The following is a 23,566-nucleotide window of genomic DNA, read 5'->3' as shown; positions in this document are numbered from 1 at the left end:
TCTCTCTCTCTCTCTATCACACACCCCCCTCACATGTTTTATTCCTATAAAAACTTCAAATATTCGATCCGAATTGGCCCTTTGAATTGGATCACCAAAACCACAAGTGAAGTTGCATTTCCCATCTCTATCAGTATACTACTTGGTAAACTTAGGAAGGAGAATTAATGAAGGTCTGAGGAGACAGCTATGGACACTAGAATTCACAATTAAGTGGACAGGGCTAAGTAGGAGGTCAACTCAGAAAGACACCATAAGGAGCACCCAGCATTCCATTTTATTAGTTGTTCTGAATCTGCAAGGAAAAATACGCCCTAAAAAAGAACAGAACTCAAACTTTAAAGATCATAAAGACTGAAATGAGACCTGGAAGTTCCCTTTCAGGGATCCAAGAAACATATCCTTTTTCATCAGAGCAAAGTACTTGAACTTTATTCTTCTGAGCATTCTTCAATTAGTTTTTGCCTCCCCGACATCAGCAAGTAATGCAAGAGGTTCCTGCCCGAGATAACTCAGCTGGGCATTTGCCAATGTTTCCAGCCACAAAACTGAGCTCAGAGCAGCAGCACAAATTCTGGACTTGAGTCAGGGCCTGACACTGCCCAGGGTTAAACTATGTAGGGGGCTCCCTGACACAAAGGAAGGTCCCTCAGACCGGCCACGTGGTAGATGATCACAAGTCAGAATACGAGCATCACACACAAGGGCTGCATTCGATTTCACTTCTATCCAGAGGACAAGAATTAAAATCTTTGAGTCACCGAGGGCTCCGGGAGATGAGCTTCTCCGGCCAGCAGAGGCTGTGGAGGGGGCCAGTCATTATCTGTTGAACTCTGAGTGTCCCGGTGTTAATGTAAAACCTCTCCCAATCATCTTGTTTTCATTTGATGATTTCACGAGAAATTAGCTAAAGAGGTGCATTTAAACTGTATGTCTGCCATTTGGTACCATTCCAAATGATCTCATTTTTAAAAAATTAACCTATTTTTCATCTAATGTCCAGAATATACTTTTCTTGTCTCACATTTTTAAAAAAAGGGAAAAAGGGTCAATTCAAGTATCTGATCTAAACCTAAAGCGATTTAACATCATTATTCTTTGCCACTTAATAAATCTAAGTCCTGTCCACCTCATCTGTTGTGATTAATAAGCCTTTGTATACCCTTCTATGAACCTGAATGCAGGAAGGATGGGGTTGGGCTGGGGGGGGACGCACAAGTAGATTTTAAACACAACTCCTGAAAGATTCAGAAGTCCTGCTGATATTTAAAAAAACTGACCAAAAAGCAAGGTCCATCTCTGCCTGGTGGTGGGTGGGCCATTGCCTGACCCTCAATGAGGAAGACAAAGCAGAGTGAGCCCTTAATGCCCAACGAGAGGAAGGCGCATACCAAGAGTTTTATTTCAATCACTAAGAGTTTTACCAAACTTTTAAATATTTTCCACTAACAGATGGTAAAAGGGCTTTAGTATATGCAGACAAGTTTAAAATGCTTTTCTTAGGTGGTGCTAAATATTACTGAATCGTGTCCCAAGGATATCTCTGTTGAGAAGCCCTGACGGCTTCTCTTCCATCGGTCAGTGTTTCCAGAAGGCAGGGAAGGGCTGGAGAGATGGTGCAGAAAGCAGAACACTGCATAACAACATAATAACTGGAACCCAGCATGAGCATGAGCAGGGGGATGGGATGGGACAGGAACACAGGGTCACCAGGAAAGGACACTGTCTTGTTCACCTTGGTAGCCCTAGTGGCCAAAAGGAGGCTTGGAAACTAGTAGTTCAGTTCAATTCAGTCACTCAGTCATGTCCGACTCTTTGCAACCCCATGAACTGCAGCACGCCAGGCCTCCCTGTCCATTACGAACTCCCGGAGTCCACCCAAACCCATATCCATCGAGTCAGTGATGCCATCCAGCCATCTCATCCTCTGTCGCCCCCTTCTCCTCCTGCCCTCAATCTTTCCCAGCATCAGGGTCTTTTCCAATGAGTCAACTCTTCTCATGAGGTAAGTATTGGAGTTTCAACTTCAGCATCAGTCCTTCCAATGAACACCCAGGAATGATCTCCTTTTGGATGGACTGGTTGGATCTCCTTGCAGTCCAAGGGACTCTCAAGAGTCTTCTCCAACACCACAGTTCAAAAGCATCAATTCTTCGGCTCAATTAAATCAGTAATTAAATTGGAAATTAGTAAGGGCTCAAATTGGAGAAGGCAATGGCACCCCACTCCAGTACTCTTGCCTGGAAAATCCCATGGATGAAGGAGCCTGGTAGGCTGCAGTCCATGAGGTCGCTAAGAGTCTGACATGACTGAGCGACTTCACTTTCACTTTTCACTTTCATGCATTGGAGAAGGAAATGGCAACCCACTCCAGTGTTCTTGCCTGGAGAATCCCAGGGACGGGGGAGCCTGGTGGGCTGCCGTCTATGGGGTCACACAGAGTCGGACACAACTGAAGCGACTTAGCAGAAGCAGCAGCAGCATCAAGGGCTCAATAAATAGTGCTGAGTGAATGAACAAGGGAAAGAAAACAAAGAACACCCTAAGAAGAAATGGAAAGGTGTGATGAGAAGTAGAGAAGAGCTAAAGTACACGGTTCATTGAATGCTCCAAGAAAACTTTATGAACTTTTGCCCAAAATCAAAGCCTTCATGGTGGATGATAGGTGAGCCTCTGCTTACGATGGGGCACCAGCCTTGGGACCCAATCTGTGGGGGTCCCCGGAGTGGGGATGGGACCATGCGACAGTGGGACCCGTTCCCTGTGGGCTGTAACTCCACATACTTCTAGGAGACTCTGAGTGCATGGATTCTGGCTGGTTTTCAACATTCTTTCCCACATGTTTTAAAATCAAACCTACTTGCAATTAGCCTGAGTGACTCATCTTAATGTCCCTTCCTCTCTCTGTTCCCCTGTCCTCTCTAGCACAGGTGGTGGAGAGTGACACCACTCCACTGGGGCAGAGTGATGAGGAGGGGGGCCCTCGGCTGAGAACTTGGCCCTCCTGCTTGAGCTGCCCCTGTTACACACGGGGTGAGGACTTCAGCCTCAGGGTCTTCAAGAAAACTGAGAAGGAGTCATACCAGCCTTCTGCCATGAGCATTTTAGGAGAAACTCTTTTAAACAGTATGGTATGTGCAAGATGTGCACGCTCAGTCACTCGGCAATGTCGCTCCTTTGTGACCCCATGGTCTGTAGCCTGCCAAGCTCCTCTGTCCATGCAATTCTCCAGGCCAGAATGCTGGAGTGGGTTCCCTTCTCCAGGGGATCTTCCGCACCCAGGGATCGGACCCAGGTCTCCTGCACTGCAGGTGGACTCTTCACCATCTGAGCCACCAGGGATGCCCTTGAACAGTATCCGGGTAGGATTTCCAGGTAGGATAGGGTTTGAAAGGTTTTAGCACAAGTGATTGAAAGGAGATAATCATTCATCTCATTTAAATTATCCCAAGTCCCCAGTTTTCTTCTGTATTCCACAGCTTTTAAAAAAGTGCAAAAAATATTACCTACATATCACCCAGTAGCTTGGCTACAAAGGCACTGGTGAATCCCAAGGGAAGACTGCTACCAATATTTAAATTTTTTATTTTTCACCTATGCTGCGTGATCTTAATTCCCTGGCCAGGGACTGAACTCTGGCCTCTGCTTTGGAAGCGTGGAGTCTTAACCACTGGACTACCAGGGAAGTCTCTCCTACCGATATTTAAACATGGAGAGAGGCACAATGATTCTGCTCCCAAGATACATCCCAGAGATCACTGCCATTTCCCCTTCAGTCCCAGTAAGGCTTCAGCTTTGCTAAGGGTTTCTCTCCCTCTCAACCAGAAGGCTATTAAGTTTACCTTTGGCAACACGGACATGGATCACAGGAACTTCCAGAAAGGCTGTCCTGATGGCTGCGACTCCAAAAGGGCAGGAAAAACCTTGGCAGCAACAGGAGGGTAGTGTGTGTTTGCGTGTGTGTGTGTGTGTGTGTGTTTAGGTGGGTTTACAGAGCTAAGGTAGCAATAGGAGGAATAAGGAAAGAAGTTCGTGACATATTCTTTAAACTGTGATGCTCACCACTCGATTTTGAAATTACGATAAATGGTGGCACGTCACATGTATGTTTGGTCATTGTCCCCACTTCTCCAGCTGTGGAGAGAAGCATGTGGCAGCCATGGGAAACCAGGAAATAGGCTTGAATCCAGCTGCTGGCCCATATTCAGAAAATAGGAAGTAAACCAATGCACAGCACAAACTCAAGACAGCCTACATATGGGGAAAACAAACAAAGTCAAAGTATGAGTCTCTCAGTGTGTCCTACTCTTTGCGACTGTAGCCCGCCAGGCTCCTCTGTCCATGGGATTTCCTAGGCAAGAATACTGGGGTGGGTAGCCATTCCCTTCTCCAGGGGATCTTCCCAAAATATATACATGTGTAGAGTTTTCACCTTCATGCATTGGAGAAGGAAATGGCAACCCATTCCAGTGTTCTTGCCTGGAGAATCCCAGGGACAGGGGAGCCTGGTGGGCTGCCGTCTATGGGGTCACACAGAGTCGGACACGACTGAAGTGACTTAGCAGCAGCAGCAGCAGAGTAAACAGAAGACTTCTTAGGAAGAAGACTGAGCGTGTGCTAGGTCCTCACACTTTGATAATGAGAAAATAGCACTCTTCAAGCCTTCGCCTCCTAGAAAAGTGACAGAAGCCATAAGGGAGAAACAGCTCTCTTCGGGAAAGTGTTCCCTTCTCGGGCAACACGGACACTGCCCTGCTCAGCGGAAACAGCCGCCATTGCTCTCACCCCGTGTGCATCTTCAGTGCTCTGGGTGCGGACGGCCCGGGGACCAACACCCAGCTGAGCCCCAGCCCAGTGGGATGTGGCCACTTGGCAGCAGACAGAGGAGTCTCCTCTCCAGAGGGAGGTCTGTGATACCAGCCTGTGCCCAGATGGGCACAGAGGACATGGGGTTTAATTATACATGCAAATGTTCCCCTTCTGTGACATGAATAAGTTAAAAGTGAAAGGTTAATATGGCAACAAGAAGAAAAACCATCATGGAATGAGAATGCTTTAGAGCTCTCGTTGAGGAAAATAATAGCTATGCTCTGCCTCACAAGACCACGACTGCACTAAAACGTCTGAAGCAGGGAGCCAGAAGAAGCTAGAGTGGTGTAAGAGATTCTAAGGCATGGGCAAGACACACCGTTTCTACCTGGCAGGGAAATTTGTCCTCTCAGTGAAAAACAGAACAGAATGTTTGACTGGTTACTCAAATATTTGCAATCGGCTCCCTCAGAAAGTAAAGCTTCTTCTTAGAGCCGTCACCATCAAATACTATTTACTCATGGCTTCTCCGTGCCACTGTCTGTGTCCTGGATAAGATAATGTCTGCAGAAATGGTTTTGTATTTCTATCGAAAAACAGAAATCAACGCAGGAATACCAGAGACAGGCATGCCAGCGGTGAACACATTTCCTAGGCGTCATTCGCAATTCTTCTGCTCAGTACTGTAAGGGACCTAGAACCCCTTCACCAGTCCCGACTCTTCCTGGCACCTCCTGCCCTCTGGCCCTCTCTCACCCAATCTGGCCAAACAGAAAAGGAATCTGGAATGAAGGTAGAGCCCATGAAATTCCTTTCCGAGCTTCTGCCCGGTTTCTGGAACACAGGCCAATACAAATGTTCATAGCTATATTAATATATGAGCTGTGCACCAGGGAGATGATAATAAAACAAGCGCCCTTTGGAGTCCAGCCTTTCTGAGGCCCAGGTCTCAGTGTGGGAGGAGAGGGAGCCGGGACAAGAAAGCTAAAGGGCGGCCCAGGGGTGAGGACCCTAAGGGAAAAAGAAGTTTCCTCTTCTTGCCCTCCCAGAACTGCACGAAGCTCTTTCCCACTCGGTCTTGTCTAAACAGCCAGGTAAATAACACCAAGGTACATCCTATAAGCTTAACAAGATCTAGACCTTCAAGAAAGGAATTCTCTGGGTACATAAACAGGTCACATGTTTATCTTATTAAAGCATTCTATTCCCTGTTTGTATAAGAGAGTGTTTTTGCACTCCAAACCTCTGCAATTCTCGCTGAGTTTTCAAGTGCTTAGAAAAAGAGTCTAATTCCTTATTTAAGATTTAACTTCCCCAGTTATGGGTTTTCTGTGTATATGTCTTAAGTATACACACACAGATACATACATCCTGAGAGCTGCTTAGGATACCTATGGCAATGACAGAGTGACCTCATTACTGGTAAGACCACCGTTGGTTATATTTATTAGAAGTCCTTTAAAAAGCCGACAGAGAAAAGCAAATGTATGGTATCACTTATATGTGAACTCTAAACAAAGCAGTACAATGAACTTATCTACAAAACAAACAGAATTACAGGTACAGAGAACAAACTTATGGTTACCAAGGGGAAAGCAGGGGTAAGGGATAAACTGGCAGATTGGGACGGACATGTATACGCTACTATATAGAAAACAGATAACTAGAAAGGACCTACTGCATAGCACAGGGAACCCTACTCAATACCCTGTAATGAGCTATATGGGAAAAGAATCTTAAAAAGGGTGGATATATGGATATGCATAACTGATACACTTTGCTGTATGCCTGAAACCAACACAACATTGCAAACCGACTATATTCCAATAAAAATTTTAAAAATAAAGCTGACATATAAATATTCTTTGCTATCAGCTGAAGTACAAAATGTTATAGCAAATACAGAAATCACAGAGGTCAACCCCACCATGGAGGTATCTATTCAACAAATTAGGTTTCATAGTCCTTATATCTGAAAACTAAATACGGTAAAAATGTACATAAAGACAGGCTTTCATGTTAATAGTAAACAAGCCTCCATTTTTTACCCAATTTTTGGAATTATGGAAATGTGATAATTCCCTATCACAAGCAACAAAAGAGAAACAAATTGGATTATAAGTAAAACCTTTTGCACTGCAAATAATACCATCAAAAAAGTGAAAAGCAGGATGAGAGAAAGTATTTGCAAATCATATATCTGATAAGAGACTTATATCCAGAATATATAAGAAAATTTTACAACTCAAAAATAGAAAGACAAATCATTTAAAAGAAGCGAAAGAACTTGAGTAGACATTTCTCCAAAGAAGGTATACAAATGGCCAAAAAGCACACAAAAATATGCTCAACAACATTAGCCATCTGGGAAATGAAAATCAAGACCACAAGGAGATACTACCTCACACCTAGACGATGGCTATAATAAAACAGACAGACAATAACAACTTTTGGCAAGGATGTGGAAAAACTGAAACTCCCATACATCACTGTGGGGATATACAATGGTGCAGCTGCTTTGGGAAACAGCTTGGCAATTTCTCAAAATGTTAAACACAGAGCTACCATCTGACCCAGGAATTCCACTCTGAGGTATATACCCAAGAGAAATGAAACCCACGTCTACACAAAACTTGTACATGAAAGTTCTTATCAGCAAACGTTGGGAAACAACCCAATTGTTCAACAATAGATGAATCGATAAACAAACTGTGGTATATCCATTTTATACCATGTATAAAATGAGTATTACTGGTGTATTCATTCCAATAATATTAATGGAACATTATTCTGCCATAAAAAGGAATGAGGTACGGATGCACGTTACAAGAGAGATGGGCCTTGAAAACATCATGCTAAGTGAAAGACACTCATGGGTGATTACATTCATACGGAATGTCCACAACAGGAAAAATCTATGGAGAGACAGTGGATTAGCAGCTGGGAGGGTACTGGGAGAAGAAGCGGGGTAAGGAGTAACTGGGTACGGAGTTTCTCTCTGGGGTGATAAAAATATTCTGCCACTGGAACTGGTGATGGTTATGGAACTCTGTGAATACGCTAAAAGCCACTGAATGGTATACTTTAAACAGGTAACTTTTATGGTATGCAAATTATATCTCAATAAAGATACTGAGAAAGTAGGATGGTGTTTACAAAAGCAGTTTAGAAGTCCCCTAAACGTAGCAATCCGGAGAAGGCAATGGCATCCCACTCCAGTACTCCTGCCTGGCAAATCCCACGGACGGAGGAGCCTGGTGGGCTGCAGTCCATGGGGTTGCTGAGGGTCGGACACGACTGAGCGACTTCACTTTCACTTTTCACTTTCATGCATTGGAGAAGGAAATGGCAACCCACTCCAGTGTTCTTGCCTGGAGAATCCCGGGGACGGCGGAGCCTGGTGGGCTGCCGTCTATGGGGTCACACAGAGTCAGACACGACTGAAGTGACTTAGCAGACTTAGCAGGCAGGCAAACGTAGCAATCTAAAATATATACATGATTATGGGACTTCCCTGGTGGGCCAGTGGTTAACAATCTGCTTTGCAATGCAGAAGACACATATTCCATCCCTGGTCAAGGAACTAAGATCCTACATGCCACAGAGCAACTAAGCCAGCATGCCAGAACTAGAGAGTCTGTGCGCTGCAACGAAAGATCCCGCATCCTGCAACTAAGATCCAATGCAGCCAAATAAAATAAAATAAACAAAATACATGCATTATTAGAAAAGTGGGGTACCAGGTTCAATAGGTTTCTCCAGGTGCTTAAAAAAAGTTGAAGTGGAAAAAAAAGCATTTTTTTCCATTTCAGACTGATTAGACTAGGCCATTTTGACATTTTCATGCTTTCAAATTCCTCAGCATCACGTATTTGACAATGTGCTAAACAGACAGCATTAATACTTTTTTTTTTTTTTTTTAACTGACGCTTCTAAATTACTCTTTAGCTCTTTTATAGTTTGCTAGCATGTCCAACGTGTTCAGTCTAGGAGTGAGTTCCTTTCCATGGTGTGTAAGCAGGGAGAATCATGGGAACCAGGGAAAACCAGGCTTCTGGGTTCTTTCCACCATTCAGTGAAATAACTTGTAAGTTTGAAGGAAGGCAATGTGAGATGACATTAATATAAACCGAAAATACCTATTTTCCATCCCTATAGATTATTCCTGAAGTCATGCAGAAGTCATAGCTTATAAAGTTTGATAGACGACAATTTTCCAAGGGAGAAATACTAAATAGAACAGTGAATAGTTTTTCCCTGAGAACTTACTTAGCTAAAATCTCTACTTTATCTCAATGAATTCTTTAGAGTCTCGGACATAATCTTTCATTTGTTGGGGGTGAGGGTGGGGAGATTCTCCCCCTTAAAAGAATGTACACGTTGCCCAGAAATAATCATGAAATTTCACAGCAAAGAACATGGAAACAAATAGTATTATCTGAGGCTCACCAGCAATGCCATCCTTGATTTATTAGGGACACATGCCCTTCTAAAAAACATTCCCGGTCACCATTTTTTTCCTAATAAATTAAAAAGAATCTCCACTGAAGAGAGATGATTCTTTTTTAAAAGTAAAATGTGCATTTAAGATAAGGGTGGGATGGGGGGAGGGGAGGGAGGCTCAAAAAGGAGGCAATATATGTATAATTATGGCTGAAATAAACGCAATATTGTAAAACAATTTTCCTCCAATTAAAAAACAAAACAAACAAAAAAGAGAGCTTTCTTCTCTGTCAGTTCCAAGCTGAGGCACTCTTTTCGGATGAACAAAACTTACATCTCTAATTAACCATTTCCTTGGCACAGAGCTTCTCAAAACAAAGCTTTCAGAATTACTTATAAAAAAGCTCAGCATTTCAACTGGGTCCATAGAAGAACTCTAGAATTTGCATTTCTATTAACTTTCTAAGGAGCTTCCCTGGTGTCTCAGACAGTAAAGAATCCATCTGCAATCCAGGAGACCTGGGTTCGATCCCTGGATAGGGAAGATTCCCCTGGAGACTCCAGTATTCTTGCCTGGAGAATTCTATCTTCTCCAACTCATACTGACTCTGCTCCTCTGGGGACCACACTTTGAGGAGCACGGCCTCAGGATACACAGAGTTGCTACTGGCTAGGTCAGCTCCTGGCTGGGCAGTTTTCTGCAAAACTCCACCAGAAAGGAAAGGCAAACACCACCCAAAGGCCAAACACGCTTACATCCAATATTTAAATAACAGCGGTGACCATTCACTTTTGGGGGCTCGTTCATATTGCTTCTCTTCCTGGTCTCACACCACCCTCACTCTTGCCCATCCGAGGTGTGATTCTAGGGATTCTTCTCCTCCCAGCCATCCTACACGACTGTAGCCAGGTCTGTTCAACATGTCTTTCTCCCCAGATGTAACAGGAGTTTCCTCTAGTGGGCCCCCACCAGAGCGGACACAATCAGCTGGAATTTGTAATTGGGACTAAGACATTTCTGTCCAGCTGCTCTTTTGAACAAGAGGTATACTCACAAGTTGTTGGCAATTGCCATGTTCTACCACATGGGCTGGGTATCAGAAAAAACCCATTTACGAGCACAGAAGCAGGGATGAGCAAGGACCTCCTGGGCTCCATACAGGTCCCTCCCCCAACCCCTGGCTTCAGTGGAGGCCTGACGCCCTGCTGTCCCCCTGCCCTTGGGTTCACTCCATGAGTCAACCCCAAATGTGTATGCGTGCGTGCTAAGTCACTTCCGTCGTGGCCAACTCTGCGACCCTATGGACCGTAGCCCTCCTGGTTCCTCTGTCCATGGGATTCTCCAGCAAAGAATACTGGAGTGGGTTGCCATGTCCCACTCCAGAGGGTCTTCCTAACCCAGGGACCAAACCTGCGTCTCCTGCAGCTCCTGCATTGCAGGCAGATTCTTTACCACTGACCCACTGGGGAAGCACCCCCTCGACCCGTCCCGCAAAATGTGCACCTCCTATTAAATTCCCTTTCTTGTCTAAACTGGCTGAAGAAGATTTGTTACTTAAAACCAAAGGGGCCCTAATTAAAACTGTTAACAAAGTCAATCTTTGAGTACCTTTCCTCTCCGTTTCAGCTCACCTTGGAGATTGAATTCACCTTAAAACTTCATCCTACCCAAGTTTACCTGCTTCTCAATATCTCTGCACTGAAGCCCTTTCTTACACAGATGATTCCCTGAGCTGTACATCACTATGTATTTCAAATCCAGGACCTGCCTGGATTCCTCTACAAGAGGCAATTATAATTTATATTTCCCTCCAAGACTAGGTAGGGATAAATGAATATAAATCGGAAATCAATATGAATCCATGTGGCTTCCTTCTTTGAGCATGGGAAAAAGAAACCCAATATACATGTTTTGAATTAAGATCTAATGGGAGGTTTCATTTACCATGTTCAGTTCAGTTCAGTCGCTCAGTCATGTCCAACTCTTTGCAACCCCATGAATCACGGCATGCCAGGCCTCCCTGTCTATCACCAACTCCCGGAGTTGACTCAAACTCATGTGCATCGAGTCGGTGATGCCATCCAGCCATCTCATCCTCTGTCATCCCCTTCTCCTCCTGCCCCTAATCCCTCCCAGCATCAGAGTCTTTTCCAATGAGTCAACTCTTTGCATGAGGTGGCCAAAGTACTGGAGTTTCAGCCTTAGCATCAGTCCTTCCAAAGAACACTCAGTACTGGTTTCCTTTAGGATGGACTGGCTGGATCTCCGTGCAGTCCAAGGGACTCTTAAGAGTCTTATCCAACACCACAGTTCAAAAGCGTCAATTCTTCAGCACTCAGCTTTCTTCACAGTCCAACTCTCACATCCATACATGACCACAGGAAAAACCATAGCTTTGACTAGACGGACCTTTGTTGGCAAAGTAATGTCTCTGCTTTTTAATATGCTGTCTAGGTTGGTCATAACTTTCCTTCCATGTTAGATTAATTTAAATATCTAATTTTTCATTAATGTTTCTGAATACCTCCAGCTTTCCAGCCACTTATTTTTATGGGATTCATATTTTTAAACAGCATTCTTATCTGCCTACTTCTTGGTTCAACCATACATGTGGTATATTGTACATATGCATGACCAGGGAGAAGAGGGCATTTCTTTGTTTCTTTGAGTCTAGCTACTTCTCTTTTTTTTAATTTATTAAGGTATGGTTGATTTACATTACAGCTACTTCTCTTAAAGCGCAAAAGAGACAGAGTAGATAAAACTTTGTGTCACTTAGGGCACTACATCATACCTGGGATAACACATCTGCTCTTTAAGTTTTCAAAGTCACTAGACGCTGCAAAACCAGAGGTTAACAGTGACTTGATTCTCTTTGTCTGTCTGATGTTATGTAGCCTCTGAATTTGATTTCAGGATTTGGGTCTTTTTAAATCAGGACTTCTGGGAATTATCTTTGGCAACTATATGCTTAGCAGAAAAGTCTGATTATCTTGGCTGCCTTGTGTCACATAACAACAGGTAGTCCCAGACACCCAGTGGTTTTCTTAGAGTGGGTTGCTTTCTTTATGGTAATCAAGTTACTTGGCCCAGCTGCCAGGAACTTGACTGCCCAACTAACAACTGGAAATAGGACTTTAGCCACAAGGAAGGAAGAAAACTCAGATTTTCCTAAACACACAGTGAATGAAAAATTTTGCCTGGTCACTAACACATCTGTGTTTTCCTCATGAAACAGAAATGTCAATTTGGAAAACAATATAACTACAGAGGTTTCTCCACCTAGGGAAGTTTCACATGATATCTGACCTGGCCGTGAGCCCAACATCCATCACGAAGGACTTAACATAAATTAATTTAAAACTGGAAATGAGGCAGCTGACATTGTTGACTAGTTTCCTCTTGTTAATTCACGGAAAAGATTGAAAGGACCTAAGCTATGGCAGATCATAGCTTTGAAAGTCAAAGAAATAAGTAACAGAGAAGAAAAATTCTCTTATTCCACATTTAGGTATTCCTTGGGTCAAAACTTAAAGAAGGAAAAAAATGTACGGTGATACATGGGACATACTTTTCTCATCCAACTCTTCTGCACCATATGGATTTTCCCCAGGGGAACAGAAGACTATAAAAGAAAATTAGCAACGCAGGGACTCCCACACATAGGAATACCTGTAGGGATATCAGATGAGAAGCATAGACGCTACTCCTGTCTATACAGGGACAGGAGGAAATACCACGGAAAAAGGGGGGCCCGAGGACCCAGACAGGTCCTCTCCTCAGATGCCTTTCAGGGCATAAACACAGAATTGCTAAAATTATAACTTGAGGAAACACAGCATAGGAGGTTTTCTTCCTAACATCTTCCTTCTCCCAAAAGCACCAATCTGTCCGTGATTAGAAACACTAATGCCCACTTTAAACCTAATAAAAGGTGAGGTCTCTTTACCTTTGTGGCTTAGGAATGAAAAGACACTTGTTATTTTCAAGTCACACTCCTATTTTTAGGAATGACTTGGAGACTTCTTCACAGTTTCCTGGCCACAATCTGCTAGACTGTACAAGTACGAAGTTCCAAGTGCAAAGCACTGATTGAATGCATTCCACTGCCCTGGATTACTTCTGACTAGACCACAAGTATCTAGAAGGTAGGGACTGTGGTACGTATTTCTTTAACCTAAATCAAAGCGCACAGAATGCTTGGGAAATTTTTTCAGGGCAAAACATGCTTATCTTAGTCTTCAAACAAGTTTTCATTTCCACAGCACGAAGCAGAGGAGATGCCTTTGGAAATATGAACAGGTCATCCAATCAACTGTTGTCTTTTTTGTTTTCTTTTTTTTTTAAAGTTTGGTTGCACCCTACGGCTTGCGGGATCTTAGCTCCCAGGCTGGGGATCAAACCCCTGTACTCGGCGATGAAAGCAAGGAGTCCTACCCACTGGACCGCCAGGGAATTTCCGATTCAACTATCGTGGAGCTCCACAGCATGTGTATTCACTAACACTCAACATAAGCATTCAGAAGAGCCATTACTGACCACAAATATCATTAAATGTGCATGGCCGCCTAGCCGTATTCTATTTTGGGGATCTCATTACTACCCAGGAAATGATTTCATACTTCATTGTCTCAAATCGCATCATCCAAAAGAATTAGGATAAAACTGTTTCCTTAGAGAACATCTTTCCTTCGATCTTGTGTTTGCATATTATCTTTTGGGGCCACCCCAGCTTTCTCAGCTCGCAATGCTGGCTATGCAGCAAACTCTGAAACAGAAATATTACACGCTAGAATCTTACCATTAGGAGGGGACAGGAGTCACTGTTGGAAGAGAGTTAAAGTCATAATATGCCAGTCCATGTTATGAGAGAAGGAGGAGAGAGCTGTGTGACCTCCTTGATTTGACTAGAAAGCCAATAGATTACTGGATGTTACCAAGAGCTTTTGACATAGGAGGGAGGGTTCAAATTATGAAAGCATGTTGGCCTGAACAAGTTTTCTTTTAAACTAGCAGCTTTTAGCAATTAGCACAACCTTGCAAGACCTCCCATTTACATAGGAGAAACTGCACCATCAGTTTAGAAAAATGGGGTGATGGTAAGGATATAATCATTGTATTATGCTTTATCTGTAACAAATCATGCCCCCTGGAAGTTCCAGTGTGTTTTAAATTCACATCACAGGAAAGAATTCTTAATCCCACCACTGGCAAATACAGGAATTTCAACTGTTCTGATGCAATAATTTTAAGTAAATAATTATTAATTTCTTACTTTCCAACCTACCGGTCAACCAGAAACACACAACTGCTGGTGAAATGACACTAGGTAGGGGTCTCACTAATACATTTCTTGCTTTCATCCTCCAAGCATTGTAAATTACAAACTGAATTTACCATCCTCCAAGTAGGATCCATACCAGCATTCTGACTTTCTAAAAATTATCTTTAAGCAGCAATGAACTAAGGATGGGCTGTGATTTGGTAAGTATTATTATTAACATAACTTTTCTTTCCCTGTTTTTAAAGTCATACCTTTGAATTTTATACTACACATGTGTTTCTTGCTCTGTACGTGTGCTAAGCCCTTCAGTCGTGACTGACTCTTTGCAACCCTAGGGACTGTAGCCCGCCAGACTCCCCTGTCTATGGGATTCTCCAGGCAGAATACTGGAGTGGGTTGCCATGCCCTCCTCCAGAGGATCTTCCTGACCCAGGAATTAAACTTGCATCTCTTACATCTTCTGCATTAAAGAACCTACAGGGGGATTCTTTACCACTAGTAACACCTGGGAAGCATGTACTTCCAAACACACTAAATTTTTCAAAGCACACTAAATTTTTATCTGTTCTGAAGCTCATGGACAGATAGGAGACTGGGTGGGAAAAGAAATCCAAAATACATGAATTTCAAATTCTAAACCAATCTGCCAAAATTGGATAAGCTGAAATGACGTTTATATACTAACAAAAATATTATTTGTCTCAAGAACTTAGATTAATTACTATAATATTCCATTATGAGAAATTTCTATTTATAAAATCTCATTGCTACTCTATTGCTAATCACTTCAAGTGCCGTCTTAATGGTTTATTAAGTTCAGAAAAATATTTTTAATGGTTCGTAAAGAAAACAGTACAAAAACACCAAACAGTGCAAGGTCCTCTATTAGGAAGGAAAGACATTTTGATCAATTAACAGAAGTGCTTTGCATGTCATTAGAACCCATTTAAAATTATGACCTACATCATCTTAGAAAAGCAGCAGTGTTTCCCAACAATTTGCAGTCATAATCAGGAAAAGAGGAGCGTATTTAATAAGACAGGTACACGGCTAACATCCACAAACAAATTTATACACGAAACACATGAATTTAAGACAAGTAAGCCAGTCATTCCTGACTTTACCTTAATAATGTGATATTGCTGCCAACAGGCTAATGTAACCCATGGGTAGCCCAGTTGGCTTGCAAGTGATGGTATCAGTATGTGAATATTTTAGAAGAAATCAAGTACCTGATAGTTTCATGAGAAGTTCCGATGCTGCTTTAACTGACATATCCCGTCTTAGCACGTTGCCCTTTGCTTCCTGGGGCTTAAGCGTGTCCTCAGAGATGCTCGCGGCTGACACTTCAGACTCGGGGCTGAACACATAGCTGGACCGAGGCAATGTGACGCTTAGGGTCTCCTCTTCCTTAGGCTCCTCTTTTATTTTAAAATTGAGATTCATGGGCTCCTTCTGATTTGCAGCTGTCAAAAGAAGAAAGGGATTACATACATATACATATACGAGAGACCACTCCTGCTCTTAGCTACTCCCAACTGAATGAAGTTTGGAATGCATGAACACACCGAGCTAATACCGGAGGGACCACAACCCCATCAAAATAGGCTGAGCCCTTGGCACAAAATACAAGACACTCCATGAGAGCAGGACTTAGGAGAGTGTGGGCTTCTGAATCTTTGGAACTTATCATATTTCAAGAAGTGTTGCCTCTACAAAGTGTCTGGGCATTTTCTCTTTGGTTTCCCTCAATGTCTTCTTTCCAGCATATGTCACTGCCTCTCTGACCTCTTAGCACTCTCCCTACCTAATCCTGTTATAGAATAATGCATTCAAACAGTTGCTCTGCCATAAAACATTGAATATAAACATGTTAGTCGCTCAGTCGTGTCTGACTCTTTGTGACCCCATGGACTGTAGCCCGCCAGGCTCCTCTGTCCATGTAACTCTCCAGGCAAGAACACCAGAGTGGGTTGTCATTTCCTTTTCCAGGGGGTCTTCCAGACCCAGGGATTGAACCTGGGTCTCCCACATTGCAGGCAGATTCTTTATGGTCTGAGCCACCAGGGGAGCCCCTAAACATGAGTTCATGGCAATAATCCAAGCAAAAACCTGGACAGCAGTGGTCAGGTGAGGATGGAGAATCTGTCAAAGAGAAAAGCTCAGCACAGAGATGTGATGCTGCTGCTGCTGCTGCTGCTGCTAAGTCACTTCTTTTGCCTTATCATATAAGCTGACCGCTACAGCCCCACAAAGAGTGGGGCATGTATTTGGTGCTGTCTTGCTGGCCTATATCTTGTAGTCCAAATTATCTCCTAGCCCATAATGGGCATTTTTAAAGGAAAAAAAAATATTATTTTCTAAATGTAATTTTAGTTTTGCAGAAAAGCTGCAAAGATGATACAAAAAGTTCCCACACATCCTTCACCCAGAGTTTCCTAAAGTTAACATCTTATGTAACCATGGGGCATTTGTCAGAGCGAAGCAATTCCCATTGCTATGATCTAAGATCCAGATTGTAGTCAGATTTCACCAGTTTTTCCACTGAAGTCCTTTTCCATTTCTAGCATGGTTGGCTGGTGTGGTGTGTGTGGTCAGAACAAAGCTGACTGGCCTATTATGGGATGGATTCTGTGGCTTGGCTATACCACAGCAAGTCTTCCCCACTGCGCTACATCCTACTTCCTGGTCTTCCTTGGGAAAAACCAAGAAGGAAGACAAGCAGCCTCGTGAACCACTTGCCACTTTCACAGGCATCTCACTTCCCTTTAAGGGGTCAGAGTAGGAAAACTTTAGGTTGGTTATATTAGGTATACTGGTATTTTGAGAAAGAAGATCTCATCCCAATACAGAAATTTTAGAAACGCTTACTAGAATGAGCCTTAAGCCGATACCTGCTTAACAAAGAAAAAAAAATAAAAGGATACATCCCCAAAGCAAACACCTATCACCCCCTGCCCACCACCTGCCTCCAGCCAATACGTAAGCACAAAGTTCTTTCTTTCTGTCTCATGCCCCACTAAGAATATTTATTCTGGAATCAGAAGTTCACACAGACCAGCCTATTTGGAAACTGGACCCCAGCAGGCTAGTGACCTTTGGAAGTTTGACTACCTGAAAGATGAAGTGAGTGTGCATGCCCAGTTGTGTCCGACTCTTTGTGACCCCATGGACTGTAGCCCGCCAGGCTTCTTCATCCATGGGATTTTCCAGGCAAGAATACTGCAGTCGGTTGCCATTTCCTTCTCCAGGGGATCCTCCCTGCCCAGGGATAGAACCCACATCTCTTATGTGTCCTGCATTGGCAGGCAAGTTCTTTACCATTGTGCCATCCGGGAAGTCCAGACAGATAAAGAGCTAGGACTAAAACCCAAGTCCATGGATTGTCCACTTTGTATCCCTTCCCACCATCACACCATCCCTCCATCTCTGGTCTCTGTGTTACACCAACACTTGAATGTAACTTGACCTTCACGTCTTTGCTAAAATACCACCCTCTCAGTGAAGGCCCTGACCATCCTAATCAAGACTGCAACCCCCACCCCACAGTACCCCCGATCTCTCTTACCCAACTTTAACTTTCCTTTTTACTCCAAAATGTTTATCACCGGAAAACACTTCATTGTGGACTGGATTTTGTCTGCCCACCTCCCCAGATACATATACGGAAGGCCTAACTCCCAGTGTGACTGTATTTGGAGACGGGGAGGTAACTGGTTAAATGAGGCCATTAGGGTCGAGTGTGACCCTGATCCAATATGGTTGGTGTCCTGAGAATGAAAGAGACACGAAGGATGTGCATACACACATAAAGACCATGAGGGACGCAGCAAGAAGGCAGTCATCCTGAAGCCAAGGAGAGAGGCCGCAGGAGAAACCAAACCTGCCCGCACCTTCATCTCGCACCTCCAGAATGATGAGAGATACATTTCTGTTGTGTGAGCCACCAAGACAGCCCCAACACACGAACCCATACTACATCATTTTCTTGTTTATTATGTTAACAATTTATGGTCTACTTCTCTAGTTCAAAGATAGGTTTTCATGAAGGCGATGACCTTTATGGGGTTTTCTTTCTTTTTATTTTTTCACTTTCTCCCTCAAAAAATTCGTTTTATTGTGAAATAAAATGTCATTAAAAATGTGCATAAAACTGATATGTAGAGTTTAACAGGTAGTTATAAAGTGAATGACACTGTAAAAATCCTTTTGGGTCAAGAAACAGAAAAGCCCTGTTTACTTAACAAATAGGAAGCTCATGAGTTGGTGCATTATGAAGAGAGGTGTGTCTGTCATGGGCATCCTTCCTGAGGTCTGGGGAGTACATTCGAGCTCAGTCGCTTCAGCCATGTCTGACTCTTTGTGACCCCACGGACCACAGTCTGCCAATTTCCTCTGTTCATGAGATTCTCCAGCCAAGTATACTGGAGTGGGCTGCCATGCCTTCCTCCAGGAGACGTTCCTGACCCAAGGATGGAAGCTGCATCTCCTGCATTTCCTGCACTGCAGGTGGGTTCTTTATCCACTGAGCCATCTGGAGAGCCCAGGGAGTATGTTAAACCTTTCAAAAATGAGCTAGGAGGCAGAGCGGATGCTCACTGCATCCTGTCTACTTCCCATCATCACAGGCAACGACCTTTTTTTTTTAAATGCTGACGTACCTTGAGGGTGTAGAACAGGGCCTGGAACAACACATAGTAGGTACTCAACATATATTTGTTGAATGAATAAAATATGTTGGTCACAAATCAGTGATACCTGTTGGCACTCCATTCATTACAACTCATGGTAAACAAGAACTATGAATCCCAAAATATTTTACCAAAGGCAATCGGAAGTGCTTTCCCAAGGTATCATCAGATCCGGGATAAAACTTCCCAGATAAAGGTAAAAGCTCTGCTACTACACTACAACTCTTATTAAGGCGTTTCTGACTCATCACTTGGACTTTGGTATTACTAAAGGAGGAACCCAGAAGAATCTCCAGAAAAGCGCTGAAAATCTGGTCCAGTGGGGACAATGCCTTTGGAAACTGAACCCAAGAAAACAAAGCCGTGCCTAGAGCAATGTCCAAGCATGTATTTTGGACCTCTACAGAAGGTAACTCCTAAGAGAATCCTGTTTGTTTAGCACATTTCTCCCCTTTCAACTACTTCTGGAGGAGTTTTTTATCAGCCATCTCCTAAAGTTTCTCTCACCTAAGCCTTTCTTCCAGAGTCCTTCATAAAACCTTTTCCAAGGGTATCCTAATTTAGTGGACACAGAGTAATTAAACGGATGCTGTCTATTAAGTCTGTAACTTCAGTTCTCTGGGAAGGAACAATACGAAGTGACTGGTTATGTATTTTTAAAATGCTTTAGATCTGCATATTTTATTTTTGAAACTTTAAAAAATATTAAGGTGAGGCTAGGAAAGAAATAAGAAACTGCTGGAGCCCTAGAAGCAAATCCCAACTGTTGGAGACGACAACCATTGAGCTAATGTTCTCTGAAGGTACAAGGTAGCTTTTGGGAGCATTAGTCAGAATACATGCTATGTAAGATTTAAGGGGCAAAAAAAGATATTTGGCATTGTTAGCACAACCCAAATCTAACAGAATTGCAATGACACTGAAAAAAAATACACAAGCTGTATGTTGCTGTTTTTGTTGCTATTTTATAAATTTGCAAGGTACTTCATACCTGGTTTTCATTCTGACAATGTCAAGAATGGCATAAAATGAACAATGTGCTAGGGAGATGTAAATGTAGCTAATGACGTATCAAAAAATATGTGGGAAACCCTCATTCGTCCAAGTTTAAATTTCCCAAACATTTAGGTCTAAAAAGATGATTTAAAAATAGCAATATGAAGGCTACACTGCTTTCTTTCAATTATCAGAAATATCTGCACTGAGAATAGTATATAAAGTCTTATATTTTAAAATTAATATGACAATAATTGCCATCATTTTTTTTACTATCATACTTTAAAAAAAAAACCTATTATCTTTTACAGAGAAAGGTGGAACTAAAGATGTTTTCTTTCTCTTTGGAGAAATTGCTAGAGAAAAGCAGTAATCTATGACTCACTGCCTAGTCTTTGCTCCACTCTTACCACTAAGAAGATCTGTGCACATATGGAACTCAATTCATAAAGAACTTTCCCAGCAACTGCCTCGACTTCTGTTTATGTATCTTAAAGCTTCCAGACACTCTACTTAATGCAGCAAGGAAGCCCAACTAACCAAGAGACCCCCGCCTCTCACTGTTCAAGCATTCTGTGACCTGAGAAAATTATGACTAAAAATTATGTGTATCTGTTAAGTCAATGCACTCAACGGAGCTGGGTTGCCATTGAAAGGAAATAAATCAGTTTTTTTCTAAATCAGGATTTAGAAAGGATTCAAGATAAATGCTAATATGGGAAAGGAATGGAGAAGCCACTGGGATAAAATGATTCCAAGTTTCTAATAGGCCAGCATTAATGAGTTGTAAAAGGAACCGTCATTCTAGCAAGGTGTCATCAGTGTCATCAATACATACTTAGATTCTGTCCAAGCCCCTCCCATCTGTGACCCCAGGACAATGCTACATAACTTCCTTAAAGACCGTTATTTGGAGACTTCCCTGGTAGTACAGTGGCTAAGACTCTATGCTCCCAATGCAGGGGGCCTGGGTTTGATCCCTGCTTAGGGAACGAAATCCCACATGTCACAACTAAGAGATTGTATGTCACAACTAAAGATCCCATGTGCCACGACTAAGACCCAGCAAAGCCAAATAAGAATATATTTTTTAAAAAGACCACTATTTGTTTCAATGATGCACACAACTAGCATTTGAATTGTTATACAGGAATTGATCCTTCCATCAACCACAGGAAACAAGTACTGTTACCGTCTTCATCTTAGAGGTGAAGGAACCAAGGCCCCAAGAGGTTAAGGGACTGACTCCTTCACATCAGACACTAGACTTCAGGGCTTCTTGCTGAAAACACACCCAAGCTCTCTCCTTTCTCTCCGACACAGTCCAAGTGCCTTTAAGGATACTGAGCCAAGCAGTTGCACCGTGGGCGTTGGACAGAAGTGATCTGGCGTGAACTAAGCATCGTTAGTGAGAAATGAGGAAAGGGTGGGATGTAACCTGAAGGAAAGGGACATTTTCTGGTAGGGAAGAATTTTCTAAAGATCTAAGAGGGCGGAAGAAGAGTCTGCAACATGACTGCTTCTGTTTCGCCTTGTCCATTCCCTCTGGTGAAGGAAAACGACACTTTCCTTGAGTTTAATAAGACAGAGCTCTCTTTCAGTTCAGAGTCTGGCAATTTTGTGACTACTGAGCTGCTCCATGAAAAAGTTAGGCCATTGAGAATTTTATTTACTACCTCCCCCTAAAGCAGAGCCAAAGACTCTTGGACCAGGAAGGGACCGCAGATTGGTGGTTTTCAAAAAATATCCCAAGGAACCCTAGGTCAAGCTTCAGGGGTTCCAACAAATATCGGTTTCAAAGCGAAGCTTTTAAAATTATTTAACTTAATTTAAAAGTTCATTTTAAAATGTGGATCCTTAGCTCTGTTATATATAAAATTTTATCTCACTGGAGACCACTGATAGGTTAACTTACATTAACAAGTTAATTCAGTCTAGTGTATCACTTGTTCTTCCTGCCTCATAGGAGTGGCAGCATTTTGGTTATATGTGGCTTCCCCAATGGCTCAGTGGTAAAGAATCCACCTGCAATGCAGGAGATATAGGAAACTAGGGTTTGAGCCCTGGGTCAGGAAGATCCCCTGGAGGAAGGCATGGCAACCCACTCCAGTATTCCTTACCTGGGAAATCTCATGAACAGAGAAGCCTGGCAGGGGACAGTCCATGGGATCACAAAAGAGTCAGATACGAATAAAGTGACTGAGCACATGCACTAATCTTGCCAAAAATTCAGGCCTATGCATGTAAAATGTACAATTATGGCATCAGTAGGGTCTACATGCATGCCTTAAATCAGGCTTTCTCAACCTCAGCAACACTGACATTCTGGGCTGGATAATTTGCTTTGGGGAAAGTGAAAGTGAAGTCACTCAGTCGTGACCGATTCTTTGCAACCCCATGGACTGCAGCCTACCAGGCTTTGGGGAAATTATCCTATAAATAGAAGGGGGTCCAGGAGCATCCCTAGCCTCTACCCATTATATGCCAACAGCATTTCCCAGTCATGAAAACCATTTCTCTAGACATTGCAACTACCCCCTGAGCACGCCTCTGGCGGAGGAACACTGCCTTAACCCAGATGTAAGAAAAGTTTCAAGTGTGTCTACTGTGATGAAGCTTCTGATCATGGCTGACAGACAGAAACATGTAGACATATATAGACATACTTGGTGCTTTCATTTACAAAGCACTTAGTATGGGCCAGAGAGTATTTGGATTAATTTATCTGATCCTCTCAACAACCCCTTGAAGTAGTACTACCACTGTTCCCACTGTGTAGATGAAAAATGAGACTAGAGAGATAAAATAAACTTTCAAATATCAGTCACAGAGCAATGCATGCTCATGTGTGCGCAACTGTGTTTAACTCTTTGGAACCCCATGGACTGTAGCCCGCCAGGCTCCTCCGTCCATGGGATTTCCCAGGCAAGAATACTGGAGCAGGTAACCATTTCCTTCTTCAGGGACTCTTCCCAACCCAGGGATCAAACCCACATTCCTTGAGTCTCCAGCACTGGCAGGCAAATTCTTTACCACTAGCACCGTCGGCAAAGCAACTGAGTAATAACCAAGTAGTTAATATAGAATTACAGATAGCTTTAGTGCCTATTGAAAGTTTAGGATGTTTTGTGTCTGCCCTTTATTATGATAAGGAATAAGGGCAGTTGCTAAATGTGTCAACTTAGAAGCAAAAACTTTTTATTATCGTACTCTCTGTTCAAGCAGCTGAACAAATTTAATTAAAGGGATCATGAGATTACAAGGCAAATTGTTAAAAATATTATCTCATTTGTCACAATGCCCTTGTGTAAATGATATTTCTTGAAGCTGCAATCAGCAAAA

The 23,566-nt window shown here is 42.8% G+C and overlaps 1 protein-coding gene across 7 annotated transcripts in view; it reads right to left on the bottom strand.

Annotated features, from left to right (window-relative positions):
• Positions 1–23,566, bottom strand: part of ZNF827 (zinc finger protein 827) — a 193,467-nt gene that overhangs the window by 103,381 nt on the left and 66,520 nt on the right. For all 7 annotated transcript variants that reach the window (XM_015475366.3, XM_059876244.1, XM_059876239.1 and 4 more), the window contains exon 5: positions 15,770–16,003. In XM_015475366.3, coding sequence (XP_015330852.2) covers positions 15,770–16,003 — 234 coding nt within the window. The remainder of the gene's footprint in view (positions 1–15,769; positions 16,004–23,566) is intronic.

Source organism: Bos taurus, chromosome 17 (genome assembly GCF_002263795.3).
Source record: "Bos taurus isolate L1 Dominette 01449 registration number 42190680 breed Hereford chromosome 17, ARS-UCD2.0, whole genome shotgun sequence".
NCBI classification, from domain to species: Eukaryota; Metazoa; Chordata; class Mammalia; order Artiodactyla; family Bovidae; genus Bos; species Bos taurus.
This window is presented reverse-complemented; position numbering and strand designations above follow the sequence as displayed.